The sequence below is a fragment of the Oryctolagus cuniculus genome, chromosome 2 (genome assembly GCF_051225735.1).
Source record: "Oryctolagus cuniculus isolate XC-2025 breed Fujian yellow rabbit chromosome 2, ASM5122573v1, whole genome shotgun sequence".
Taxonomy (NCBI): Eukaryota; Metazoa; Chordata; class Mammalia; order Lagomorpha; family Leporidae; genus Oryctolagus; species Oryctolagus cuniculus.
This window is the reverse complement of record NC_142868.1, coordinates 69,753,636-69,779,763: the sequence shown is the minus strand read 5'-3', so window position 1 is coordinate 69,779,763 and position 26,128 is coordinate 69,753,636. Positions and strand designations below refer to the sequence as shown.

General features: G+C 40.1%; 1 protein-coding gene across 50 annotated transcripts in view; it reads left to right on the top strand.

The window, feature by feature from the left end:
- SORBS2 (sorbin and SH3 domain containing 2) overlaps positions 1-26,128 on the top strand; it is a 381,834-nt gene that overhangs the window by 283,043 nt on the left and 72,663 nt on the right. For 40 of the 50 annotated variants that reach the window (XM_089325827.1, XM_089325806.1, XM_089325805.1 and 37 more), the window contains 4 exons: positions 15,298-15,436; positions 19,917-20,089; positions 24,934-25,000; positions 25,790-25,834. In XM_089325827.1, the coding sequence (XP_089181953.1) occupies positions 15,298-15,436; positions 19,917-20,089; positions 24,934-25,000; positions 25,790-25,834 (424 nt within the window). Of the gene's footprint in view, positions 1-11,284; positions 11,321-15,297; positions 15,437-19,916; positions 20,090-20,493; positions 20,875-24,933; positions 25,001-25,789; positions 25,835-26,128 lie in introns of those variants that run through there. The other 10 variants (XM_089325793.1, XM_070068420.2, XM_089325811.1 and 7 more) reach the window with 6 other exon arrangements.

The window sequence follows — 26,128 nt, the reverse complement described above, 5'->3', positions numbered from 1 at the left end:
AAATCATGTTCTAAAAGTTTATTCTTTTTAGATTTTATTAGTAACCATTGGTAAGTCAGATATCACTTAAGGCCCTGTAAGCCACTTTAGTGCTTAAAATACTGCTAAGGTTCAAAGAAATATTTTTCTTGTAAAAACTTTTCATTCCTAGATTTTTTATTTATGTGTAAAAAAACCTATTAAATAACAGCCAATAATTCTTTCTGCCAGGTAACATTATCTTAATTTCAAGTATTATATGACACTTCGTAGCTCAACATTCATTTTCACAGAAACTTGATCAATTTATCATCTCACTGGGAACTCTAAGGATAAACTATAGATTTTAACCCAGTCTCCACCACTGACTTTGTGATGGGGCATCCAACTTTACTTCTCTTTGCATCTGAATTAAAAACTGAAATGAGAGCATTCATCTTTAATTCAGATGCTGCAGTAAGGACTGGTGAGCTATTAAAAGTAAATTACTTGGGACACAGCAAGCATTCAATAAATGATAGCCATTAATAAAAGATAAAATACTGGTAGCAACAGCAATACTGGTAGTATGAAAAATGCTAGTGCCTAAATAAATAATTTGTATACTATCATATCCTCTAGCTGAGTTCTTACTAAAGACCACCTTGAAGAGATGTCTTTTTAAACTGTAGAAAATCTTTAACAGATATCTGATTAACACGAAGATCTCCACCCCCATTCATGAAGTAGAAACCTTAAATAAGGATAATTACAAAAGCAAGCAGGTGTTTTCATATCTCTACTAAAGTATTTTCTTTATCAGCAAATCATAATATGCAAAATTCACTCAGCAGAGCATTTTTCTTCATGTAAGGTGATATCTTCTGAGAACCTCTATAAATAACAATAATGACAATAAAAGCAACTAACAAATTTTATGATTTTGCTATATACAGGCACTTCCCACACTTATCTATATTATTAATTTTCACAATCCTATTATTGTCACTGTAATAATAAATAAGTTACTTCCCCCAGGGTCATCCAGCCATTAAGGAGCAAAGCCAGGACGGAAATGCAGGCAGTCTGGTGGACAGCTCATCCTCTGAACCACCGCGCCACCTCTCACTGTGAAATGGAGACATGGGGCCGTGGCATAATGGGGGATGTGCCAGACACACCTACGTGGGATTCAGGAGCCTGTACGTTCTGAGGAAGCACAGTCAAGAGCAGACTTACCTGTGCACCAGGATGTGCCTCTCTGGGAGGCAGTGATAGGAGGACTTAGAGGAACGTAGCCCAAGTGGCTTCATTTCTTCAAAATGACTTTATTTTGTTTCAAAGAATAACTTCGATAACAACCATCCTTTTCCATAGCTTTGTTACAATCCAGGCTGAGCAGATACCACTGGTTTAATTATACAATCCCCAGAGTATCAGTATGACCTGAAAGTTAAAATTTAAGACCATATCACTTTGAGTCATTTAGCAAATAATTATTTATTTATGTCAAGTCTGCCGTAAACCCAGAGTTGGATCTGAAACCATTTATACTTAAACTGCTGTAGGTGTATTTGGAAGGGGCAAACATTAATAAAAATTAAGTAAAATTCCATACATTAGAAGGAACTTACTCTATGGAAATTAGGTTCTGCCATGCTAAGCAGAGACTTAGGGAGCAGATGCCAAGTTCAAAAGTCAGATAGGTCATCTTTGAAGAGAAGAAGACCACTCCAGACAGAGGAAACACCTAGTGTTGAGGCTTTAATTAAGACTGATGCATTCTGGGGCTCTTTGAGGGACAACAAGGAACCCAGTGAGGAAGGAGAGAAAGTAAGCAAGGTATCGAGGAGCAGAGGGGATGCTGGAGGTAACAGAGGCCGGATGGCAGAAGTCCTTGTAAGCCCTTACAAAAATTTTGGCTTTCACTCTCAAGAAAAATGGGAGTCATTGGAGAATGTTGAGGCTACCACTATTCCAAGTGAATTATGCTGGCGTCTAAGAACAGATTACTGTGGGACAGAGATTAGAGCAGCACACCAGTTAGGAAACTCTGGAATAATTTTGGTGAGAAATGATGATGCTTCAAATCAGGGTGGAAGTAATGGAGGCGGTGAGAAATCAGATGGTGTGAATATATCTCGAAAGGACACCAAGTAGGACTTGCTGGCAGATTGCATGTGGGATGTGGGGGAAGGAGAAGAGTCAAGGTTGACGCCAGCTGGGAAGATGGAATTGCCATCAGCAGAGACTGGACAGCCATGGGTGGAGCAGTTTGGGGACACGAGAAGTTTGAGATGCCCATGTGGAGAGGTCAAGTATGCAGTAGGATATGGAAGTCTGGATTCAGGGGAAAGGTCCAAGATGGAGAGAAAAGCATCGTCTTCTAGATGGTTTCTGTAGTCAAGAAACTGAGTGAGGTCACCGAGGAGGGAGTATAGAGAAATCCGAGGACACCCCCAAGAGCTGAGCCCAAGCAAATCATGGCATTTAGAGGAAGACCCAGCAAAGAAACCTGGAATCAGTACTCTCTAAGGGAGGAGGAAATCCAGGAAATATGACATCCCTACAGCCAGCTACGGAAAATGTATGGCAGAAAGAGGATTGCTAACCGTGCCAATGCTGCAGAGAGCGTAAGTGTAAGAAGAGATCTGAAAGTTTACCACTGACTTAGAAGTGGGAAGGGGGACTTTCTTGGAGTATGTTGAAGACTGAGAGACCTGCACTTGGCAATCAGCATTTTCAAGGTGTGGTTAGCATAAGATGATGAAGGTATTCTCCCTGAGTCTCAGTTCTTTCATCTTTTTTTGTAAAATGGGGATAATAATAGCATTCATCTCTTAAAGTTGCTGTGGGCCTGAGTAAGATAATGCATAGAAGTTTAACATATGCCTGCTACACAGTAATTCCTCAACATGTAACAGCTGTTATTAAATGTTCAATTTTTATCATGTTTCCAAATTATACATCTAGTAGGGAAACTGAAATATATATTATTTTAAATAATACTACATCTTTTTTCCACTGGTGGATAAAAGATTATTTCATCAGACTTGCAGTTTGTTTCAAGAGAGACAGTATATTATCATTAACAGTGCTTTGTGGAAAAGTAGCATAAAGCTATTGTCACTTTATTTGTCTTTAAAGCAAAATTTTAAGAGCAAAAATTTAAGAGCATTTTTAACATGAGACCTACCTTCTTAACAAAACTTTGATGTTAACTGTAGGCATGCTACTATACAAAAGATCTGTAGAAAACATTCATCTTGCTTAATGGAACTATATACTCATTAAATAACAAGTCCATGTTGCCCCCCTCCCCACTCAAACCCAGGCAACCACCATGTTCTCTGCTTCTATGACTTTGACTGTTTTAGAGACCTTGTATAAGTAGACTCATGCAACATTCGTGCTTCAGTGACTGGCTTTTTCCCTTAGCATGATGTCTCCAGGTTTACCCATGGTGTAGCAGCTGGTAGAATTTCTTTCTTTTTTAAGCCTGAGTAATATTCCTTTGTTGTATGCAATGCATTTTTAAATCTGTTCTTCCATTGATGAAATGTACTTTGTTTCATACCTTCACTATTGTGATACACTTCATTTTTCAGTCTCAATTTCCAGATAATGGCCCCTCATAATGGTGACCTTTCTGTTTTAAATACTCATTTTCCACATTATGGCAATGCTGTAAGCTATACAGCATGAACCAGCCAAATATGAGGCATTATTAAGAATTAGTCTTCCAAGAAATTAGCAGACCCAAGAGACAAAAGCACTCTGCACTAAAAACTGTAAAGTCAATTTTGCTGGGGTTTTTTGAAAAGATTTTATTTATTTTATTTATTTGAAAGTCAGAGTTAGAGTTAGAGTTAGAGAGAGAGAAAGAGAGAGAGAGAGAGAGAGAGGTCTTCCATCCAATGGTTCACTCCCCAATTGGCCACAACAAGATCCAAAGCCAGGAGCCAGGAGCTTCTTCTGGGTCTCCCACATGGGTGCAGGGGCCCAAGTCCTTGGGCCATCTTCTACCGCTTTCCCAGGCCATAGCAGAGAGCTGGATCAGAAATGGAGCAGCCGGGACTCAAACCAGCACCCATATATGATGCTGGCACTTCAGGCCAAGGTGTTAACCTGCTGCGCCACAACGCCAGCCCCTGATTTTGCTGTTTTTAAAGTTTCATTTACATGTTTGATTTTGTTATTAAAAATCTGACCTTTATTTTAAAAAGAAGCCTAAAGGCTACTGGCAAGAATTCTCTCCATATTGGACAATTTAAAAAAAATTTATAGGCCATATATGCTTTAATTTACCTCCTGAAAATTTGTATATAGAGATACCATGAAATGAGATATGCTATCTTTCTGTTACAATGCAAATATTGCTAAAAATGTCACATTCTCAAGTGTCAGATAATGAAGGTATAAGTCAGATGCTTTGAAAAGCCACTGAAGTGCTACATTCTGCTTTTCTACAACATTTCTAAGTCCTGTGCCCTTTGCTTCAAGAAGATAAACTTGGTCCTTCTATAATGAAACAACAAAATTAACCATTTGCTGAAACCTCACTTTCACAGCTGCTATTGCCTTGGGAATTCAGGGAGTATGATTGTTTTGTAGAAAAAGAGGAAACTGATTTCTTTTGCTGCATAGAATCAATATGTAGATGGTAAGAGAGACAGAGTCATGAATAAGCCTAAGCAGGAGAGGGTGACAAAAGGTGCAGAGCTGCAGAGTGCACTCGTACTTTCTGGACCATTCCTGGCAATACCAGTCCCGATCACGGATGTGTTCTAGTGTGGCCAACCAATGTCCCATAACTTCTTTTTAAGATTGAAATTTGAGAGGTAGAGTGACACAGAGAGGGAGAGACAGAAATAGAGGTCTTTCATATCCCCAAATGCCCACAACATCTGGGGCTGGGCCAGGTTGAAGCCAGGAGCCTGGGACTCCATCCAGGTGTCCCCCATGGGTGGCAGGGACCCAAGTATCTGTGCTGTCATCTGGGCACATTAGCAGGAAGCTCCATCAGAAGCAGAGTAGCCAGGACTTGAAATGGTACTCTGATAAAGGATATAGGTATCCCAAGCTACAGCTTAACAAAAGGCACCGCAACACCTCCCTGCCCCCTCCCGTAACTTCTTGTGTGGATTCATTATGCTATTAGTTGATGCGATCATTCGCAGTTTCTCCATCTGATTGTGTGTGTGTGTGTGAATATTTTGGAGCTCAGTCAGAATTAGGAGACCTCCTAGGATTCCCCTACATCATCTCCTGCTAGCCTCTTCCAGAAGACACTTACTACTCAGAGCAGTATATGGAGAGATACACATTAGGAGGCAGCAATTCACTGCCTGGGCAATTGTTAAAAGCAATTTGTAATATTGACTCATAATCCTTGTTCCTTAATTTTTACATATCAACCACATGAAGTTTCTATATGGGGGTTTTTGCATTATTGTTCCTTTCCCTACCCTGCTCTTTGATTTATGCCTTCCAAGTATTTTAGTTATTTTCAGTGGCTCTCATTTGTTAATAACTATTGCAGCACATCAGGCCCTATGCAAAATACTTTGCTTATGCTATCTCCCTTAATTTTCACAAACTTTAGGCAATGGGCTTTATTAATGTCTGTATTTTAGACTTGAGGAACCTGAGGCCAAGGGAAATTAAACAACTTATCTGTGACTACCTGACTCTAGATCCAAAGCTCAAGCAACAGGTTCTGTCTCTATTTTCTCAAAAATTCTTACTCTTAAACCCCGTCTTTTTGCAGTTTTCTTAAAATGTGACACCTTTCCAGACACAAACTTGTACTCCTATTATGGATAGGACAGTAGAAATATTCATTTCCCTGATTGAGATGCTACATTTTGTCAATGCGCTCAAATCTGTGTAACTATTTGCAATCACCTGTCACCCAGGTCTTGGTTGGAGACTATGTGGCTGCTAAGATCTCTGGCTAATGGTGGTTTTCTTATGAGGTTATAGGACAGTCTTGTATCATTGAAAGGCAAGCAAGGAAACTGGAGAATGACAAAGGTGGGGCTCTGGCTCCCTCAGTCTTAGCTGCAACACATTGCCCTGTCTCTCTTTTCCTGGTTTCTGCCCTCGTGTTACTTCAAGTTGCCTGTGGATTTCCATGACATTCTCTGGTTCCTTGCATTTAGATATCCCACAACTACCTGACAGGGGCAGGCAGTGTCATACCATTAAAATTCCCAGGAAGGAGATCTGGCCAATTTAGTTCAGTTATTCCCCCTGCTAAACAATTAACAGGGTGGGGCCAGTGCTGTGGTACAGTGGGTTAAAGCCCCGGCCAGTGCCAGCCTCTCATAGGGCTGTTGGTTCGAGTACCCACTGTTCCACTTCCGATCCAGCTCTCTGCTATAGCCTGGGAAAGCAATAGAGGATGGCCCAGGTGCTTGGGCCCCGGCACCCATGTGGGAGACTCAGAGGAAGCTCCTGTCTCCTGGCTTCGGATCAGCTTAGCTCAGGCCATTGAGGCCATTTGGGGAGTGAACCAGCAGATGGAAGACCTCTCTCTTTCTCTGGCTCTGCCACTCTATGTAACTCTGTCTTTCAAAGAAATAAAATAAATCTAAAAAAAAAAAAAACCAGTAAACAGAGTGTTGTCTAGAACAGATCCATCTGTCAACCCGACTTCCTCTCCACCCTTTAGGAAAGGCTGTGACAACGGAAGCAGCCTATTATACAAGAAGACAAAGCATGAATGGCAAAGATTGTTTTCTTTTTTTTAAGATTTATCTATTTATTTGAAAGCCAGAGTTACAGAGAGGCAGAGGCAGAGAGAGAGAAAGAGAGAGAGAGAGGTCTTCCATCCGCTGGTTCCCAAATGGCTGCAACAGCTGGATCTGTGCCAATCTGAAGCCAGGAGCCAGGAGTTTCTTCCGGGTTTCCCACTTGGTTGCAGGGGCCCAAAGACTTGGGCCATCTTCTACTGTTTTCCCAGGCCTTAGCAGAGAGCTGCATCAGAAGAGGAGCAGCCAGGTCCTGAACTGGCACCCATATGGGGTGCTGGCACTGCAGACAGTGGCTTTATGCCACAGTGTTGGCCCTAGATTGTTTTGTATATAACCTCTTCCTAGATACCTTTTTCAAGTTTACTACTGTCAACTCCACCAAAAAACAGAGAACAAAAAAATTGCCAAATCCTAATCCCTTCACTTAACGTTTTATAAATATTCTGCATGTTTTTTGAGAAATGAGGTAACTATTAAGATCCTGTACCACAGTGCCATGTCAAGCAACTGAAGACTGGGGCAGAAGGAGAAATATATCCCCCATAGGTATGTTTTTATAAATTTTCATCATTTTTTGTAGAGCACTTAAATAATTTAAAAGTATTGGAAAGCTGAAATGTAGATTTTATTAAAACTTTCATTTTAGGTCTAAATATCTTATTTATACTGAAACGGAATTTACTATACACTTGCTTCATCTTAAGTTAACTGAAAAATTTTTAGAATCATCATTGGTCAAGTGGAAGTTGTCAAAAATAGCACTCTTTTCCACTGAAAAACAGATTTAAAAAGAGCAGATTTTGAAACTGTTATTCTTGAAATTACTTCCATTAAAAATCCCAGACAAATTTTTGTTTTTACCTCGGGCTCCAATACAACTTGGCATGGTGCTGGTCATTATTTAAATTTTTACATTTTGTTCAGTATGGATTTTTTGGCACTTATATTTTTCTATGAATGCAAGAGCTTTTCTTGCTCCATTAAATGTTACACAGAAATCAGTCTCAGCTCACTACGTGTTCAGGACCATGTGTTCCTTCTTTGTATACCAGTTTCATTACACACTTAGATCCAACTTCCCACTTTTCACCTCTCCCTTCTGTGTCAAGTGAGTAAAAAAAAAAAAATAAGATTGGGAGTTATAACAACAGATATGTTATTGCTGTCACTGAGTTAATTTTATTTTTTAAGTTACTTTATGATCTATTTTACAGTCATAAGACCCATGACTGGTGAATTTAGAGAGAATGTGCCTTTAACTTTGAAATTGTCAAGAGATAGAGACAAAGCAGTTCTGCCTTCGGGGGAACATTTCTTAGTTCTCCTGCAGTTCTCATTATTCCCTGCTGTCTGATACTTGGTTTGATTTTCACATTCCAGTCCCATGGTAGGCACTTGAGTTTGCAGTCGGCATATCCAACCCAATCGAGTTTTTCTTATGAAGTTCACCCTCCATCAAATGCCGTTGCTCCTTCATTCCTTAGGGAGTCCTAACCTGATCAGTGAGCACCTTCATCCTCAGGTTCTCCTTAGCATTCTGGGTTGAATTCATCTGCACCAAGAGACTCCATGCTATTTCAAATAGCTAGGTGGTCTCTCTTGGAATATTAAGTAGGTTACAGTTTACATGCTGTGCCTTTTGCTTTGTACACCATACACCAGAAAGCTGGTGTTTCTGAACTCCTTTTCATGTAGCTTATTATACTCACAAGAAGTTAGTGATCTTTGGCCTATAGTCAAATACCTTATGTAGTCTTGGGAAGGAGAAGACATAAAACAATTAGGGAGATTTTCTGCAGGCATGTCTGCCACAAAATGCAGGTTACTGGCTGAAGGGGGAATGCCCTTGTTTAGAGTTACCTTTTTCCTATTTCAAGTTAGTCCATATTGAGGAACGACTTCCTTCTTCCCCTTGTCATGCATTCCCTAATTCTCTCCTCACATAGTGTTGTTCTCTCTCCTTCTGTATAGAGTGGGCATTTCTCTAATGTGGAGGTCAGGGTCATGTGACTCCAAGCAGTCTAAGAAGTATTTGAAATCTTTATAGCAAGACTTCAAAGCTTTTTCTTGGATGACCAATAGGTGGTTGAATTTCTTAGCTGTATCTGTAGAAACTTAAGTGTGATGTGACTCACCAAGAAGCATTTCATTGGTTTTACACACACACACACACACACACACACACACAAATGCATCCACATTAAAAGATAAAATTATGAGCATGTCAGAAAGTGGTGAGAGAAATTAAAAAGGTGAAATAGTTCTGATTTTTGTGGACACTGTCTTTGGAAGAACAAATGATCGGATAAAGACTAGCATTCCTAGACACAATGCTGAGCAAGCAAACTGATGGTCATATCACCCATGAAAGTGGTGATTTCAGAAAGAATGTGTTCTAGCTTTTAACATGTAGCAGGTCAGAGGATATGGACAAATCAATCCCATGAGCAGTAAGGTCTTTAGATTCTTTATTTTCATTTTTAAAATGAAAAAAATTTCATTTGAGCAGAGAGATTCTGTTGTTGTGTGATTTATGTTATTTAACAGAATTTTCACCAGCATAAGCAGATCTAAAAGATTCATGTGCCAGGGAAGCTACCTTAATGAAACTGCATTGCTATGAGAAATTCCATTGACACTATCCAAAGGCTATTTTATACTATATTCGGTTCTGACTTGAGCCAAATTTCAATACATTAAATTATAACTATTATTATTTTATCTTTAATAAAATATAAAATTATTATAATATTTACTAATAAAAAGGATGCATTCCTACTAAAACATTTTAAGCTCCTGTGAACTAAGATTTCTGCCAGTTTATTCTAGAAATTTTAAAGTCCTAAATGCTTTTTTAGATGTATTATATTTAAATGACTGTTTAAGCAACACAACAGCAAGGATTATTAAATAAAAGTAGGATAAGGAAATCTGTTTTTTTATCCAGGGTTAAAGCTTTTTAATCTGTTAGATCAGGATGTGCTTTAGAATATCTGAACCTCTGAAGATATGCAGAACGCTATGTATATGTCAATTGTGCATTTTCCCTAAGAGAAAGATCAATGGCTTTCATCAGACTTCTAAAGCATCTATGACCCAAGGAGAACTTTTTATATGGGGGATTTTTTGAAATACTCAATTAAAAGTCTGAGGGAAAAAAGTTATTTGTAACTTTTATGAGGCCAACAGCCTGTATGACATCATCTGCTACGAAAATTGCAGTTAGCCAAGAACACCAAATGGTACCACTTACATCTTCACTAGGCAATGTTTTTAAGATTTCCATTCACATTAATTCATTCCCCAACTTTGTATTCATACCCTATAACTTTTCTAGTCATCTATTTTACAAGTCACACCACCTCAAACACCACCACAAAAACCTCTGTTCTGGAAAGTGGGGAGAATAAGGGAGAAAATTAGCTTCAGATCTGCAGTCACTGCTGTTGAGTTGGATCTTACCATCATATTTGAACTGCGATGGCTCTGAAAACTTTAAGAAGGGCCATCTACCCTCCTGCATCTATGGATGATCTCTTCACCATGGTTAGCATCATGGGTTGTACATGGCCTTAAGTACATGGAACCTTATTTCTTCCCTAGTTTCTTTCTCCTTTACCTAAAATTAATACCAACAGTAGTTCTAACCAATTAGGATTCATTCTAACCATTATCAGTGGCTGGTTCTCATTTTCACTTAATTTTCATACTTGAGTACCTCTGTTGCACTGCTAGGACTTTTTAAAAATTCAATTCCATAACATTAATGGTTTTGTAATTATGTAAAAATTTACTTTATTTGAATGAAGTTCAACATCTCTTCACTTGATTATTGTTGACAGCCTTTGCCTATTTTCCTGCTAGACTGTGCTTTTTACTTTTTATTTGTTGAACTCTTATTTAGTAGAACCATTAAACCTTTGCCCATAGTGTAAATTAAAAATGTATTCTCTCAAAAAAATAAATAAGCCATTAAGTTAAAAAGTAAAATTCAGTTCTTTTAGTATTTTGCAGTTAAATCCAAGAACAGATTCAGTGGGTGGAAAGAAAGCATAACACCCTTTCCACTTAATACTTTGGGGTTTAATCGACATTTACATCTGTAAGTCAGAAAATAAGGGAGGCAAATGGCTTTCTACTTTGGGGACACTTGACAGAGAGGAGGCAATGCGAAAGAGTATGCTAGACGATTTGTCTAGTGAAGGTCAAGCTAATTTTTCTGACCAATATCTGAAATCCTTTCACTGTCACAAATACAAACACTACAACCCCTGAGGAAAGAGTGTCACTATACCCATACCCGCGAGCCCCTCTCCTACCCAAAGTTGCATTGCAGTGCTGTGTGAAAACTAATTTTGTTTCCAAAAGACACTGACTGGCTTCCTTTTCTTTATCTTTTCTTGCTTTTTCTCTACTGTGTGGTTGGCTCCTAATCCACCTGAATGTATTTCCTTCAAGTGCTTGCAGATAAAACTGATGCTCTGCTTTCTCTGCCACATTGCACAAAAAAAAGATGTTTCTATTAATTGGATAATGTGTTTCTCTTATTATTTTTTCCTTAAACTCAGCTTGGAGATCAGAACTTAACTGCCAAGGTGTTGGAGGTAAATGCTTCACAGATATCCAGACAAAACACCCCAGAAGCCTCTTCTTCCATGGTGTCTCTTAGCCAAGCCACTTTTTCGTCAGGCAGTGGCTCCAGCCCAAGGTCACTTAGCCTGCTTCCACCTGATGATTTGGGCCCTCCACTTCAGAGTAACCCCCAGAGCCTTTCCCATCGTTTAGATGAACTCCCTCTCCCACCCCCTGAAAGCCTTATCCAGAGCCAGGACACGGGCTCTCTCACAACAGACTGCTCCCACTCCAAGAGCGAGTCCTCCACAGCCATTCTAGCTGAGCTGCAGATGGGTAGCTCTAACACCAGTGACCGTTCTGAGATGCCGTCCCCAGCCTGGGGTCAGAGGTCTGCTGTGACAGATGGCACCACCTTAGCCACCCCTGCTGCCACTCATGTAATTCTTCTTCTTTCCTTTGCCTCCATCAGTTTTTATAAAGAGCTGAACTGTTGACTGCCTTCTTGTTTTGCAGCTCAATATTGTTTATTTGCATAGGTGTTGATTACTAAATCAATTCTATTCTGTCTGTCAGGGAAAGCCATTACACTCATCCTCAGAAGTCTATGCAGGGTTGCAAATTTCACATTGTCTCTTCATTCACTCTGGAGTTACTTACACTTACTCTCAGATGGTTTACCCATGGCTTATCATATTGCTGTACTTAATGAGTTATAGAGTGATTTGCCTTAATAAGAAGTTACCTCAGAAATTTAGATAAGCATGAATCATAGTACTGCTATGATTAGATTATAGGGAAAATCCAAAATTTTAACACAGTATTAATATTTGGTAGATAACATTTATATTAATGCATACTGTGTAAATAATTTATATATCCTTGTGTCTCTCATAAGCACTGCCTGCATGATGCTAGTTCCTCTTGTTCACTACAAACTGCATCTTTTGAACTCATCCCTCATGAAGGAGTGAAGGCTGCAAATACTTATAATCAGCATTGCAAAAATTTAGCTCTATCTTGTTGAATTCTTTTTATGAATATATTCTTAATTTTATATATCGATAATTATATTCTATTTATAATACTATAGTTTTTCATATATAATATAATAAATGACTTATGAATGGCTTAAGTGCTTTAAAATGTTATGCTACAGATTCTCAATTGCATATAATATATAGATAATGGTTTCCATTTGAAATGCATGCAACTTTAGGCAAATAAAACAAATGTTTTTCAAAAATTGATATTATGATGAAGTTCCAGATAAGCATAAAATTTTACTTGTGCTTTGTAGCTTCTATGCTCTGTCATAATTTCATGCATAGAAAAATACTGTAATGTTATAATAAGCTGCAATCACAGATAAGAAAAGTATTTTTTGAGCGGGATTTGGTATTCATCCAATGCCTAGGTGTAAAACTTTGTATTGGCGTGTCCCATTCAGGGACTGGCTACTGAAGGAACCTCATTTCCTAGGGCTAAGGCACTCAACAGTGCCCCATTTGATGCAGGTGGCCAGCCACTGGGGAGGAGCTCATCAGATGTGGGTTGCTCCATGTTTTACTGTGCTGTAAATGGTTCTTAGCATTTGAAAACTTTAAGGAGTATTATCAGGACTTTTAACTAAAAATACAATGTCCAGTTTTCTGTTTTCAACATGCTTTAGTACCCTGAGTTATACATGCAGTCTTACAGGCTGTCTGTAATGAAATTAATTTCAATTATAGGTTTAAAATTGAACATGGTTCCTCCATGAGATGTTTTTTCTAATAATTATTTGACTCTAGCTATGAAAGTATTTTCTAAAATTCTAATGATATTACTTTATTAGTAAAATCCTGATTGTTTTAACCTGGTAAAAGGGTAAATCTACTTCCAATGTTTATTTGTTTTAATCCTTAATCAATATTGTTGAAAATATCAAAATAGGATTCACAGAAAACTCCCTAAATTTAGTCATATAGTAACCTGATTGGGGCTTTTAATTTAATTGATTTGAGAGGCAGAGAAACAGAGCTGCCATCCACAGGTGCACTACCCAAGACCTCCAACAGCCAGTGCTGCACTCAGTCCAGGTCTCCCCTGTGGGTGGGAGGAGCCCAGTTACTTACACCACCATCACTGCCTCCCAGGGTCTATGTTAGCAGAATCCTGGAATCAGAAGTCAGAGATCACCTATGTATTCTAATATGGAATGCAAGTGTCATAACCAGTATCTTAACCGAATGCCTGCCACCAATCATGTTTAATAAGAAAGATTGTCCTGTGTTTAACATTAATTATAACACATTCTAATAATAGCATTAACATTATATTTACATGGGTCCATCAAACTTGATTTAACTCATTCATCAGAGGTACACATTAGCTGTGGAGCATCTGGGCAAGTATGTGCCTCCTATTTCTTTGAATGTCCAGTTCTCCTTCGTAGAGGCATGGTAGATTATAATATGAGAGAATTTTTTTAAGAGAGATTTTTTTTTTTTTTGACAGGCAGAGTGGACAGTGAGAGAGAGAGACAGAGAGAAAGGTCTTCCTTTGCCGTTGGTTCACCCTCCAATGGACGCCGCAGCCGGCGCGCTACGGCTGGCGCACCACACTGATCTGAAGCCAGGAGCCAGGTGCTTCTCCTGGTCTCCCATGTGGGTGCAGGGCCCAAGGACTTGGGCCATCCTCCACTGCACTCCTGGGCCACAGCAGAGAGCTGGCCTGGAAGAGGGGCAACCGGGACAGAATCCGGCGCCCCAACGGGGACTAGAACCTGTTGTGCCGGCGCCGCAGGCGGAGGATTAGCCTAGTGAGCCACGGTGCTGGCCAAGAGAGAATTTTTAATAACTTAGAGAAATGCTTAATCAATAAGCATCACCATTTCAATGAAGTGCTTATTGATTTTATGCCAGAAAGTATTACAATTAGATTTATTTTAAGTCATTTGGAAGTATGCCTACTTTAAAGTGAAATCATGGAAATAATGCAATTACTTGTCCATGTATGTTTTGATCCTCTATAATAAGTTTATTTTGTTTTAAAATAAGTAGGAAAGTTCCTAATTTAATGTTCTTTATCTGTGTGCATGTGTGTGTATTTAGTTGTAAGGTGATTGGACCTAAATTTTCTTACTGATGTTTTGTCTCATTTGCATGATGTAATCTTCATAGTGCTGGTGCAGTGCTGTTGATCCAACTCAATTAGAGTATCTAGTGAATCTCTACTATGTCATTAGCAACAGCTGGTATGTTATAAAGGATGCATGTGTAAAAGAAATATATATATATATATATATATGAGCATCTCCAATAAGAAGCCTGAGTGGTAACTGCAGATATAAAAGTGGTAACTGCAGATATAAAAGACTCAGATATAAAACAATCAAAATAGTAAATGAAGAATCCAGATTAAATGTCCATAAAGTGTTAAATGAGGCTGAAGTAGGGAGAAGCAGGTGTTTTAACATCTTTTTGGTGCTTTACCTGGTATTGGCCTGTTCCAGGACAGGTTCCTTTGTGATTTGTAATTCCAGAGGACTATGTCCCCTACCTTAGTCACCTTGCTCTGGAAACCTTCATTCACTTCTAGACAATATCCTTGACTCAGTCTGAGAACCAGGGCTTTGTGTCATGTCAAAGAACATCCACTTCAACTCCTGCCCACTAGCATCACGATTCTGAGAGACAGTGCACCCTTCTCCTTTGGTGGTGCCTCCGACTGATACCTCTTGGCATTTCTGATGACAGAGTGACATGCCCACTGGGGAGCCTCTTCCACTCTTCCTAACCACCTCCTGCACTCTCTGCTAAAATAAGGTAGTGGTCTTCACCAATAAAGGAAGAGAGAAAAGACTCTGAAAAAATGTACCTTGCCCCTCAGACAAGAGTGCTCAAAATACATGAAAACCTGGCAGTGGATCATTGTCATGTGATTGGAAGCCTTTTATTGTCAGCTAGAGGAGTGATATGTACAGGGGGCTGTGTGCTTTAATAGGATGTCTTTGCACTTTCCCCAGAGCCAGATAACAGTGAACGGAAATTCTGGTGGTGCTGTGAGTCCGATGAGTTACTATCAAAGGCCGTTTTCCCCCTCCGCGTATTCTCTCCCGGGCTCACTCAACTCAAGCATTATCATGCAGCATGGCAGATCACTCGGTAAGTCATTTAATCACTGTGACTTTCATGACAATTTTGTTATGTCAAGGACAGAAGAGATGAGGAAATACAAGGCCTCAAAGTGAGGTAGGAGTGGTCAGCACTCCACTGTTGAATGAGGCGGTCGAAGAGGAGGAATTGAGGCAGAGGGTTCTACTTGAGAGAAAGTAGCTACCCAGCTGTATGAGATGGTCACTCCATCTGGGGTTGGCTGCTGGATGTATTTGGAGGGTGGGGAATTGGAAAGAAAAAGATAGCTAGTTATGGAAAGACGAGTCTGTGCCACTAGAACCACATGAATGTAGCGCTTCTCCATTGAGAAGAGCCTTCATTGTGGAATGTTCTTTTGATGTATATGTTGCCGTACTTCACAAAGGTTCATGGGAAAATGGAATTAAAAGATGAGTTCAGCTTATTTGGGTGCAAAGAATTTTTTTGAAATCATGCATGTTTTGTCATAATACACATCTTCTAAGAAATGTTGAAGACCTCTCCTATATGAAATAATTGTTTAACGTTTACATCATTGTGATAGTCTGCCCCCAAAGTAGTAAAGTAGTAAGCTGCTGATTCATAAAGCAGTAAACTAATACTCAAATTGAAGCTAGAAGAACTTGTCAGGGTTGTGGTAGTGGGAAGCCCAACAGAAGAAACTTAAGGTCCCCTGGAATGATGATTCAGTAATTTTATAATGAGACCTTAATTCTTTAGGTATAAGCAATTTTGTGAAAAATATAACTGTCCCCCAGGAGAAAAAATGAGCATGTGAACATTCAACAAAAATTAGCATATAATTCCATGGGACTCATGAACTCTTTGAAGACTCCTGGAAAAGAAACTGAGCTTTGTGATGATAGAAACATTCTTATATGGCAAGACATTATTAGGATAGTTTCAAAAATGATATAATAAGTGTGTCTTGGGTTAAAAATGTAATTTTGTAAAACTCAAAATATTTTTTTAAAAATTACCAAATTGAACCATTGTACAAATTGTGGCTGAAAAAGTTTCCATGATATTGCTTAACTAGAAAGTTTCCAAAACAGGAAAGCTAAGGACATGACTGCCACACACCTCTCAGGAAAAAAGAGAGGACTAATCCTGTGGCTGCCACAAACCAGAGAAAAATAAACTAGAATACGAGACCTTAGCTACCGTTTCCTCTTGGGCAGCAGGTAGCAACCTCCTGGCCACAGCGCTGACTCATGTTTTGATGGCCTTCGTTTACTAAGGGACATTTTATGTCAGCGTCCAGTTTGCATACTATAGAACTCAGTTTCTGTGGTCAACAAAACCTTGATTGCTCTAGGTCTGTACTTTTGTAGCCATGGGACTCATGAAAGAAAAGTCTAAATATACTTGTGTCTATTCTCATGCTACTCCTGGGGATCATCTGTGAATCTTATAATGATGTTGTTTTAGAGTATAAGAAAATAGAATGTCCTTATGCCAAAACGTTGCCCTTTAACAATCAGCCACAGTGTGGTATTAAAAATGGGAGTCCACTATACCCAGAATGATGTAATCCTAGCCATAACTTCTTCCTGAATAATTACTATCAAAGTCTGAGTCTTTGTCTCATGGACTGTCACAGTGAACAGACTTTTGCCCCTCTCAATCTGTCCCCCCACCAACCAAACAAAAACTACAAATACTTAAATGCAGAGAGGCTTTGATTCTATAACACATTAGTAGATTTTATGCTATATGGAAAGAAAGTCCTACAAACACAAAAAATTCCAGTTGGCAGGTGCTGCGATAAGTTCTGAGGAGACTATACGAGCCTACCCTGCCCTAAATGATCTTTGGATTAAGTGAGGCCAAAAAATTTGCAAAGTTTGTGAGTTTTTGAACCACGTGAGAGAAGAAAATATATAAAGGGATAACTTGTATTGCATAAGCTATGGGTTCATAGAATCTCATGACTATTTACGAGGACAGACTTTTCTGATGCTAGGATTTTGCACATAAAGGTGTTCAAAAACCTTTTGTTGTTAATGAAAATACCAATCTTATGACTGCCTACCCAAATCCTTTTTTAGAATTAAATGGAAAGTCAGTCTGAATCCAAATGTTACTTAAGTTTGAGTAGCTTGACACATAAGACACTTTTATTCCTAGCCTAATCTATTCTCCATAAAAAATATTGGAAACACTTTCATGTGGCAAATTAAGTTGAATATAGCCATAATAGTGATGATGGCAGTTACAAATCATATAGTGGTTTTACCTTAAAGAGATCTTAACTCTGTCCTTATGAGGATAAGTTATACTTCTTATAAAGCTTATTTGTGGTATTTTATGCAAAACATTAAAGAAAAACACACTTAAATATAATATAAGGGAGCCTCAAAATATTCATGGAAAATCTACATTATCTTTCCATTCCACTTTCCATAAACTTTTCAAAGCCCCCTTCATATATCATACACACACACACACACACACACACACACGTGCTGCCTTGAAACACAGGAAAGAACTTTCTGAGTGGCACATCTATCAAGCCATGGTATAAACAGTATAAACACAGTGTCATTCTTGGTCACCATAATTTTGAAATTAGTTGCAGCAAAATAGGAAGTTGTATTATTAACTGAACCAAATAAATGGCAATTATATTGATTTTCTTTTAATTATTGTTTGAGAGGCAGAGAAATGGGGTAGGGGAGAGAAAGAGAGAATGAGTACTCCCATCCACTGGCTTACTCCTCAAATGCACCCAATGGCCAAGGCTGGGCTTGGCCAAAGCTGGGAGGGAGGAACTCAATCCAGGTTTCAGATGGGTGGCAGAAATCTAATTGCTTGAGACATCACCTGTGCTTCCCAGGCTCCACATTAGCAGGGACTGGGAGCAGAACTCACCCGTAGGTACTCTGATAAGGGACACAGGCTTCTTAACTGGCATCTTCACCTCTAGGCCAAATGCCTGCCCAGTAATGTTCATTTCCAAAGGAACTTCTAAACTAAGAGTAAGTAGCATATATAGTGCACATATGTACTCTCTGTTACTTCTGATATTATACCCAAGTTAATAAAGATGACATGAAAATAGGAACTTAATAAGCCTCATCTCCTTTATATTCCTAGAGCAGTTTTTATCCTCAGAGTAAAAATTCATGGCTCTTGGTATTTTAATGTAAAAACCACAGACATTATGGCCATAATAACTTTTAAAATAAAAACTAATTAATATAATTATGTAAAGCATTCATTTATCCAGAAGCCTTCCCATCTAAGCATATGTTCGGATGTAAAGACTTCTTAAGTGACTTCTGTGTTTGCTTGGTTTTTATGAAACCACTGTCATTGACTTGACATCCTATCTTTTATCTGAAAGTACATGCCAGTACTTTTAAATAATGGCTGTCAGCAGTCCCACAAGAATAATGCTAATGTAAATTATGACCTGAGGGTCATTACTAAGCATCTTTCACCTTCTGCCCCCTTATCCTAGTTTGTCTTCTGTTGTTATAAGAAAAACACTCGAGACTGGGCAGGGTGTTTCCTTTGGTCATGGCTCCGGATGCTGGGACCTCTGAGAGCGTGCCAGCGGTGTGTGCCCCGACTCTGGTGAGGGCCTCACGCCCCTTCAGTTCCCAGTGGAATGAGGAGAGCAAACAGGCACATGCAGCAGGGAAGCAAGAGAAAGTCAAAGATGATCAACTCATTTGATAACAACCCATGCTGAACTCACTTAACAACCACCCTTCTCTAGCTCATCCCGTGCAGCGAGAACGAAACTCCACTCCAGACCGAAACAGTTCCCCTCAGCCCCACCTCCATCGCAGCTGCACTCGGGCCCCCCTACCTGAGTCTGAGGACAAACCATACCCAAACCATCGCACCCCTCAGCTACAAAATTGATTCCTGTTCCCTCTGCCCACTGCCTCCCCACCCCCTGGGAGAATAAGATGAGGCAGTGCATGTGAAGGTGCCGTTGACTACAGTGGCTGCTGCTGCACAGTCATCCAACAAATGCTGTTCCCCTCGCCCCTCTACATAAGCAGTCCGGTCCTATTCATTGCAATGTGTTCACCTACACAATGAGGGCCTTAGCCGTACAGTAAGTGAGCTCAAGGAGACGCTAGTGATGGAAATATGGATTGCTTTTGATTTTTATTTATACTTGCTTATTTGTTAGAGGGAGCGAGGGTGGGAGACTGAGAGGGAGCGAAGGAGCACTCCCATGCTCTGGTTTACTCCCCAAATGCCGTACCGGAACAGGCCAAAATCCATCCGGGTCTCTCACGTGGGCAGCGGGATTCCATACTTAAGCCATCATTCTGCCTCCCAGAGCCAGCATTGGAGCCAGAAGCTGGAGGCAGGAGGCAGAGGTGAGTCTGGAACCCAGGTACTGCCCTGTGAGACCCCCTCCCGCCCGGAAATGCAGGCATAAATATCCTAGAGGCTCTGTCCGTTCACGCTCCCTTGTCCATCAAATGCTCACATATCGCATTTCACCAACTTGTGCCCACAGACTCCACAGAGCCATACCCGCAGCACGCGCAGACCCTGGACGGCACCGGCGGCGGCTCCATACCACTGTACAGATCCTCGGAGGAAGAGAAGAGGGTGACTGTCATCAAAGCCCCGCATTACCCAGGAATCGGGCCGGTGGATGAGTCTGGCATCCCCACAGCAATCAGAACGGTAGGAAACGCCTGCGTGTGCGTCTCTCTGGCTCTGGGCACGCACTCTACAAAGGATGGATTGTCCATGGCTTTGTGCATTCCTAGGGTCTTATATAATGAGGATTGCCCTCTGTGGCATCTGAGCCCTCATGAATATGGTGCTGTATGAGGCAGAGAGAGAAAAGAGAGAGTGCGCTGTACGCTGGGGAGCGCTCCACACTCTGGTTTCCGTTTAAATTAAAAACCATGACCGTTATGATTGTGTCAAGAGGTGAAACTCTTTGGGTTGCCCTGTGTTATGCCTTTCCATAAGGAAGGCTAGGGTCATGGAAGAGAAGGAACCAGAAAATGTGAATTCTTTGGCTGCATTGAATTTCCATGCACACTGCAAATAAAGCAGTGATTTGTTTCTTGAAATGGATGTGTTAACACTGGGAGATTGGGAGCTGTGAATTGGGTGTTGGGAGGTGAGATAATTGGAGTGAAGGAAGTGAATGTCATGGAAAGGAGAAACTGAAGAAGAATACACATTTTAATGTCCTGTCCTCAGCTGTGCCTGCTGAGAGCTCTCTGGGAATGATAAGTGAAAGTGTTAGGATTTTTTTTTTTTTTTTTCAACTCTGCCAAAGCATTGCTCAGTGTGCCGGGGCAGCCCCTTCTGGTCAGGCTCAGCAGTGGCAGAGGCAGCTCCGGAGAGCAGAGCAGGCAGCTGCTTGCTGACCAAGTGCAGCGGAAGAGGAGGATTGTGCTAGCCGGAGAAGGAAGGCTGGGGAAGCCAGGATGAGAGCCACGGCACCTTTGCAGGTGAAACTTGGGGGCGGTGCACAAATGGAGCTCTGGCTGCATGAACTTGTCCTGCACCCGCCACCTACAGAGCCGGGGTTTGCCAGGGGCAAAGATATCAGGGAAACAAACAGCAGACAGATTGGAAAGTATCAAAGAGCACTAAAGTGTGAGGTTTTTCTTCTCTCCTTGATTTGCATTTATTGTGAGTGGATTGCATGCTTTATATACGAAGAGAACATTTAAACATTGATTATTCTAAGCTTCTACAAGTGGAAGTGGAAAAGTAGATCAATGTAGCAGTTGCTGGGATTTTAGACTCCTTAGATTGTGGGAATGTTGAAAGTAAATATAAATCCTAAAAATCTGTGTCGGAACTGATGGCTGTCATAATTCAGTGACCGTGACTAAGATTCTCAATCTTGTGATGCTTGCATGATTCTGTTGGTGGTATTGTTATTTGTCTTTTAAGATTTCCTTGTACAAAATAGCTAATTCTCAACTTTTTCCTAATAATGTAGATAGAATATTAGCCAGGTATGGTGTTAGTGGCTTTGTCTATTGACCCTTGAGATATGGTATATACACAAATTGAAGACTTCCAGATTCTGTGCAATAACAGATTCTGTCTGAAAAAAAAATTTATCTGAAACCTCTAGGTATGTTTTTAAGTCAGTAAATGATGTTTCAAAATGGGCATGCAAACCATTTCCATTTATATTTATCCACAAGACAATTTTCATTAGAGAACAAGAACTTCTTTAGTTGAAAACAAACCTGAAACACTGGAGATGGTTAAGGAAAAGCTGAATTGATAGTTTTATATTGTTCATCTATCTACTGTCAAATCAAAAGCATAAGCAAAGCTATGCATAAGCTTAGATATGCATAGGTAAACAGATACACTAAACAGTTCTTGCTAATTTCCCTTGTTTAAAATAGAAAATACAGTATAAGCAAGCTGGCAGTTCCTTATAAGGAACCGTAATCTGTATGTGCAGTTGTGCTTGACTTAGGCACTTGAAACTTTACAAAGAAAGTACAGGTCTGCGCAGGCTCTTGTTGCTCCCGTGGACTTTTCGGCAGCCCTGCATAGCACATCCCCAAGTATAGCCGTGTTTATAAATGTGGAATGGGGCCACTCAGAGCCACAGCAAGCCAAGAATCTCCAAGGTTGTTTTCCCTCCCCATCCGGCAGACTCCAGTTGCTTCGCTCTAGCCTTCTGTTCAGTGCATACACAAAGAGTTCTGCTTTCATGTACCGTGTCACCTTGCAGATGACCAACGCATTTCAAGGAACAGGATTTTTGTAAAACAGCCTGGAAAGTCACCGGTCCATAAATGCGACTTCTGAGTGACTGGAATAAAGAGGAGCCAGGCTCATGTGACCTGGGATGTCTACACTAGCCTTTCACTGCCACTCTTGAAAACAGCAGCAAAACCCACTGGGGCTCAGGTCCCCGGAGATTGTGTCATTAGGGACAACCAGTTAAGTGAAGTGCAAGAGTCTTTTCTCCTCTTTCACGTGTTACTAGATTGAGCACTTTCAAAGCTGGAAAAGGGACATGTAAAACAGAGTCACTGTTTGATAGTGTGTAGAGTGTGTCTTTTTTTTTCCTTTTTGGAGATCTCTCCACAGTAAGCCAGTAGGAATGTAAAGACTTAGGTCATTTCAGTGAAGGTGCAGAAAACAACCGTGTAGCTACTGTCCACGCAAAATGACTTTGAAGGACACACACAAAAATAAACTACCTCAACTTTGAGTAAATTGCTGTTTTCTTAACCTTGGTAGTAGGCATAGCAGTGTCCCTGATGGCATTTATAAAAGGAACTTCAAATGCTTACTTCTTTTAGAAAAGGACATGGAGTTTTAGCATTCCCGCTTTACCAGTCCTAGAGTCCCCTTTGCCAACAGCCTGGGCATTCCCTGGCATCTTGTGCTCCCCATATAAAGCTAGCAGATGGCATAACTCTGAGACCTTGCCCGATATAGGCCCTCCAGCGAGTGAAGAAAAGAAAGTCCTGTCTGTCACGATGCATTGCCATATACAGAGATATAGCTTACTTATTAGGCTTCCTTGTAGCCATTGGTTGTGTCCAGGTATGGTCAGAAAACACTTTTGCACAAAGTCCTGTCACAGGTTCTTCTGCTTTAATACTACAAGAGAAATGAAGTTTCAAGAAACAGAAATTGATTTTTATTAAAGTGAATAAGATACGTGCTCATCTACTTTGTTTGAATCAGCAACTTCTCTTGCTTCACTACTGCACTGCTTTCCACTCACTCCCACTGTTGAGTGCGTATTCAATCAATGATCCCCTCAGTTCTTCCATTGTAGAAAGAGCCTCGATGAAGAGGTGGTTCACAACAAACTCAGACCATCCTTCATGTGAATCTATATTGTGCTGATGACCAGAATCTTATGTTTTCAGGATCAAAATAAATTTAGATATAGAAGAGCCATCAGTTTCCAGATGAAAAATGTAATGACCACATTTCTGAAAGAAAAAAAATCATGATATCAAACTAAACCAAATTTCAGTCTAACTAACAAGTACCAGAATATTTTTGTAGCAATCCTGTTTTAAGTCAAGAAAATGATTTTAGAAAATCGGGTATATTTGGTTACTATACACAGAATAGTCAAGTTTCTTGACCAGGTAACTCTGAAATAGTTGGGATAATGATCTTGCCAAACAAATCATTAATTATGATGACAAAGGGGTGTGTCTTCTCTTATTGGTGTACAATAGAGTTTCATCCAATAAGCTATTCATTCATTATTTCACTCCACAAATATTTGAAGGTCCCTACTGTTAATATAGAATTCATGTTATTCTAGGCCCTCTTGTAAGCCTTTATGTATTTCTTGCCTCATTCACTTTCTATAACCATCCTATGATGTAGCTGTCATTTCCATTTAAAGAGGAGAAAATTGGTGCTCAAAAAAGTAACACAACTTGTCCAAATTCTTGTAGCTGGAAAGTAGACATCAAGGGAGCCAAGATTTGAATCTTGGTTCAATATTAAACATCCACTTCCTCTTTCCACTACAGCTGACTTTCTATTATGTCAAAAGTCAGGAGAACAAGGTGCTTCTCTCAGAGAACTTACAATTTAGCAAGTCAAATGTTTTGTACACCCTATGACCATAATTTTAAATTTTTGAAATTGCTAACTACAGTTTTAGATTTGTTCTAGGATTCTGAATTGTCCCCTGCATTCAGTATTTTAGCAACTTAAACTAATAAATATCAAATATCAGTGTCTGAATCTCAGCTGGTCAGAATACAATTTGAGTAAAAATATTCCTTAGTTAATTCTAAAAATAATGTTGACAGACACACAATAAAAAGCTTTTAAGGATAATGATAACTTTCACCAAAAGGAATTAAGCAAATTAAAACAACAGCCTTTACTCAACGCATTTTATTCAATACATTTGTGCAAATACACACCTTCTAGTTCTGGGTACAGCTGTGATTTAAAAAATAAAACCATAGCATCGGCTGGCACCGTGGCTCACTAGGCTAATCCTCAGCCTGCGGCGCTGGCATCCCGGGTTCTAGTCCCAGTTGGGGCACCGGTTCTGTTCCGGTTGCTCCTCTTCCAGTCCAGCTCTCTGCTGTGGCCTGGGAAGGCAGTGGAGGATGGCCCAAGTGCTTGGGCCCTGCACCGGCATGGGAGACCAGGAGGAGGTACCTGGCTCCTGGCTTCGGATTGGCACAGCACGCTGGCAGTAGCGGCCATTTGGGGGGTGAGCCAATGGAAGGAAGACCTTTCTCTCTGTCTCTCTCTCTCTCTCACTCACTGTCTAACTCTGCCTGTCAAAAAAAAAAAATAGCATTAAATGTTCCAAATTCCACCTAAACACAAACTTGGAGTAAGACATTTACTAACTTGCACATAGAAATCGACTAGCTACAGAGATTGCCATCAAGTAAGAGTCAAGAGTCAGGACATTCTTATCATAGAATGGAAATCCATTATTAAAAAAGATAAAATATAGAGACAAAAACACTGAGGAGCAATGTTGACTTGAAACCAGTTTGGTAACTATGGGGCATCCTTTTTTATAGACAGTAGACCGACCAAAGGACTGGTACAAGACCATGTTCAAGCAGATCCACATGGTGCACAAGCCAGGTATGTATGCTATTCGGTGTTGGATCAGGTCTTTGTGGGTCGGATAATAGCTATTCCTCTTTTGTGTAGGTTTTGTTCACACATAGAGCAAAGAACCCCAGCAAATGCATGCCCCTCTCCTTACAACATCCCTCCCTATTCTCCTCAGATTCAGATCTCTGTGTCTCTGCCTCACTCCAGGCTGCCAAGAAGCCTCTTAAGCGGTGCCCCTTGGAGGGCAGCCAGGTGTTCTGATCTTATGCCTCCGTCCTTCCCTATGCGTAGTCTAAACTGGTGTGTTCTCCGCTTAAACATTGAGCAGAGACTCATTGTTTCCCTGTCCGCCCCGAGACAGTGATTATTGGTAGGTCTGACAGCCTGCTCAGAGCAGTTGGCGAGAGGTATTTAAAGCACTTAATAAAGGAAGCTTGTGATCTGGAAAAGAAGACCAGGGATCACCTTTGCATGCTATACTGAGGGCAGCAAGACCCAAGTCCAGGAGTCTTCAAAAAGTTCATGGAAAATGCATAATAGGAAAAAACTCATTGGATATCAAAAAATTTTGCAGCAAAATAAACATCTTTCAATTCCATTTTGATGTTAACTTTTTGAAGTAACTTCGTGTTACAGAAAGATCGTTCTGTGGAGACCTGGCCATAAACAGTATTTGGAAATAAAAGTTGATATCCTGAACTAGGAAACTGCATTGCTTTTCTAACAGATTTCTGTTGTTTCTCTGAGGTTCTGCTGTCTTGTTATGATGTGGTGACCAAATCGATATTACCATAATATTTATGTTTCATTTTCTAGATGATGACACAGACATGTATAATACTCCTTATACGTATAATGCAGGTAGGATGGGTTTCCTTGCTTGCGATGAATATTTTTTATTCCCAGCAGTGTTTGGAAGAACATTGCCCCCCCCCCCTTTTTTTAACCACTGTATTTGAGCAGTTTATATAATTAGTAGGATGCTTTTTCTTCTTCTCTCAGAGCATGCATAACAAAAGGATTAATCTTTTCTCATGGAAATGAGGACTAACACTGTTCTGTCTCATTCATTCCCACTGTTAGCTTATTCTCAGCTTCAGGAATGTTTAACCGAAGTGTGAAGGACATCATGAAAGAACATACTGTAACCTGGGG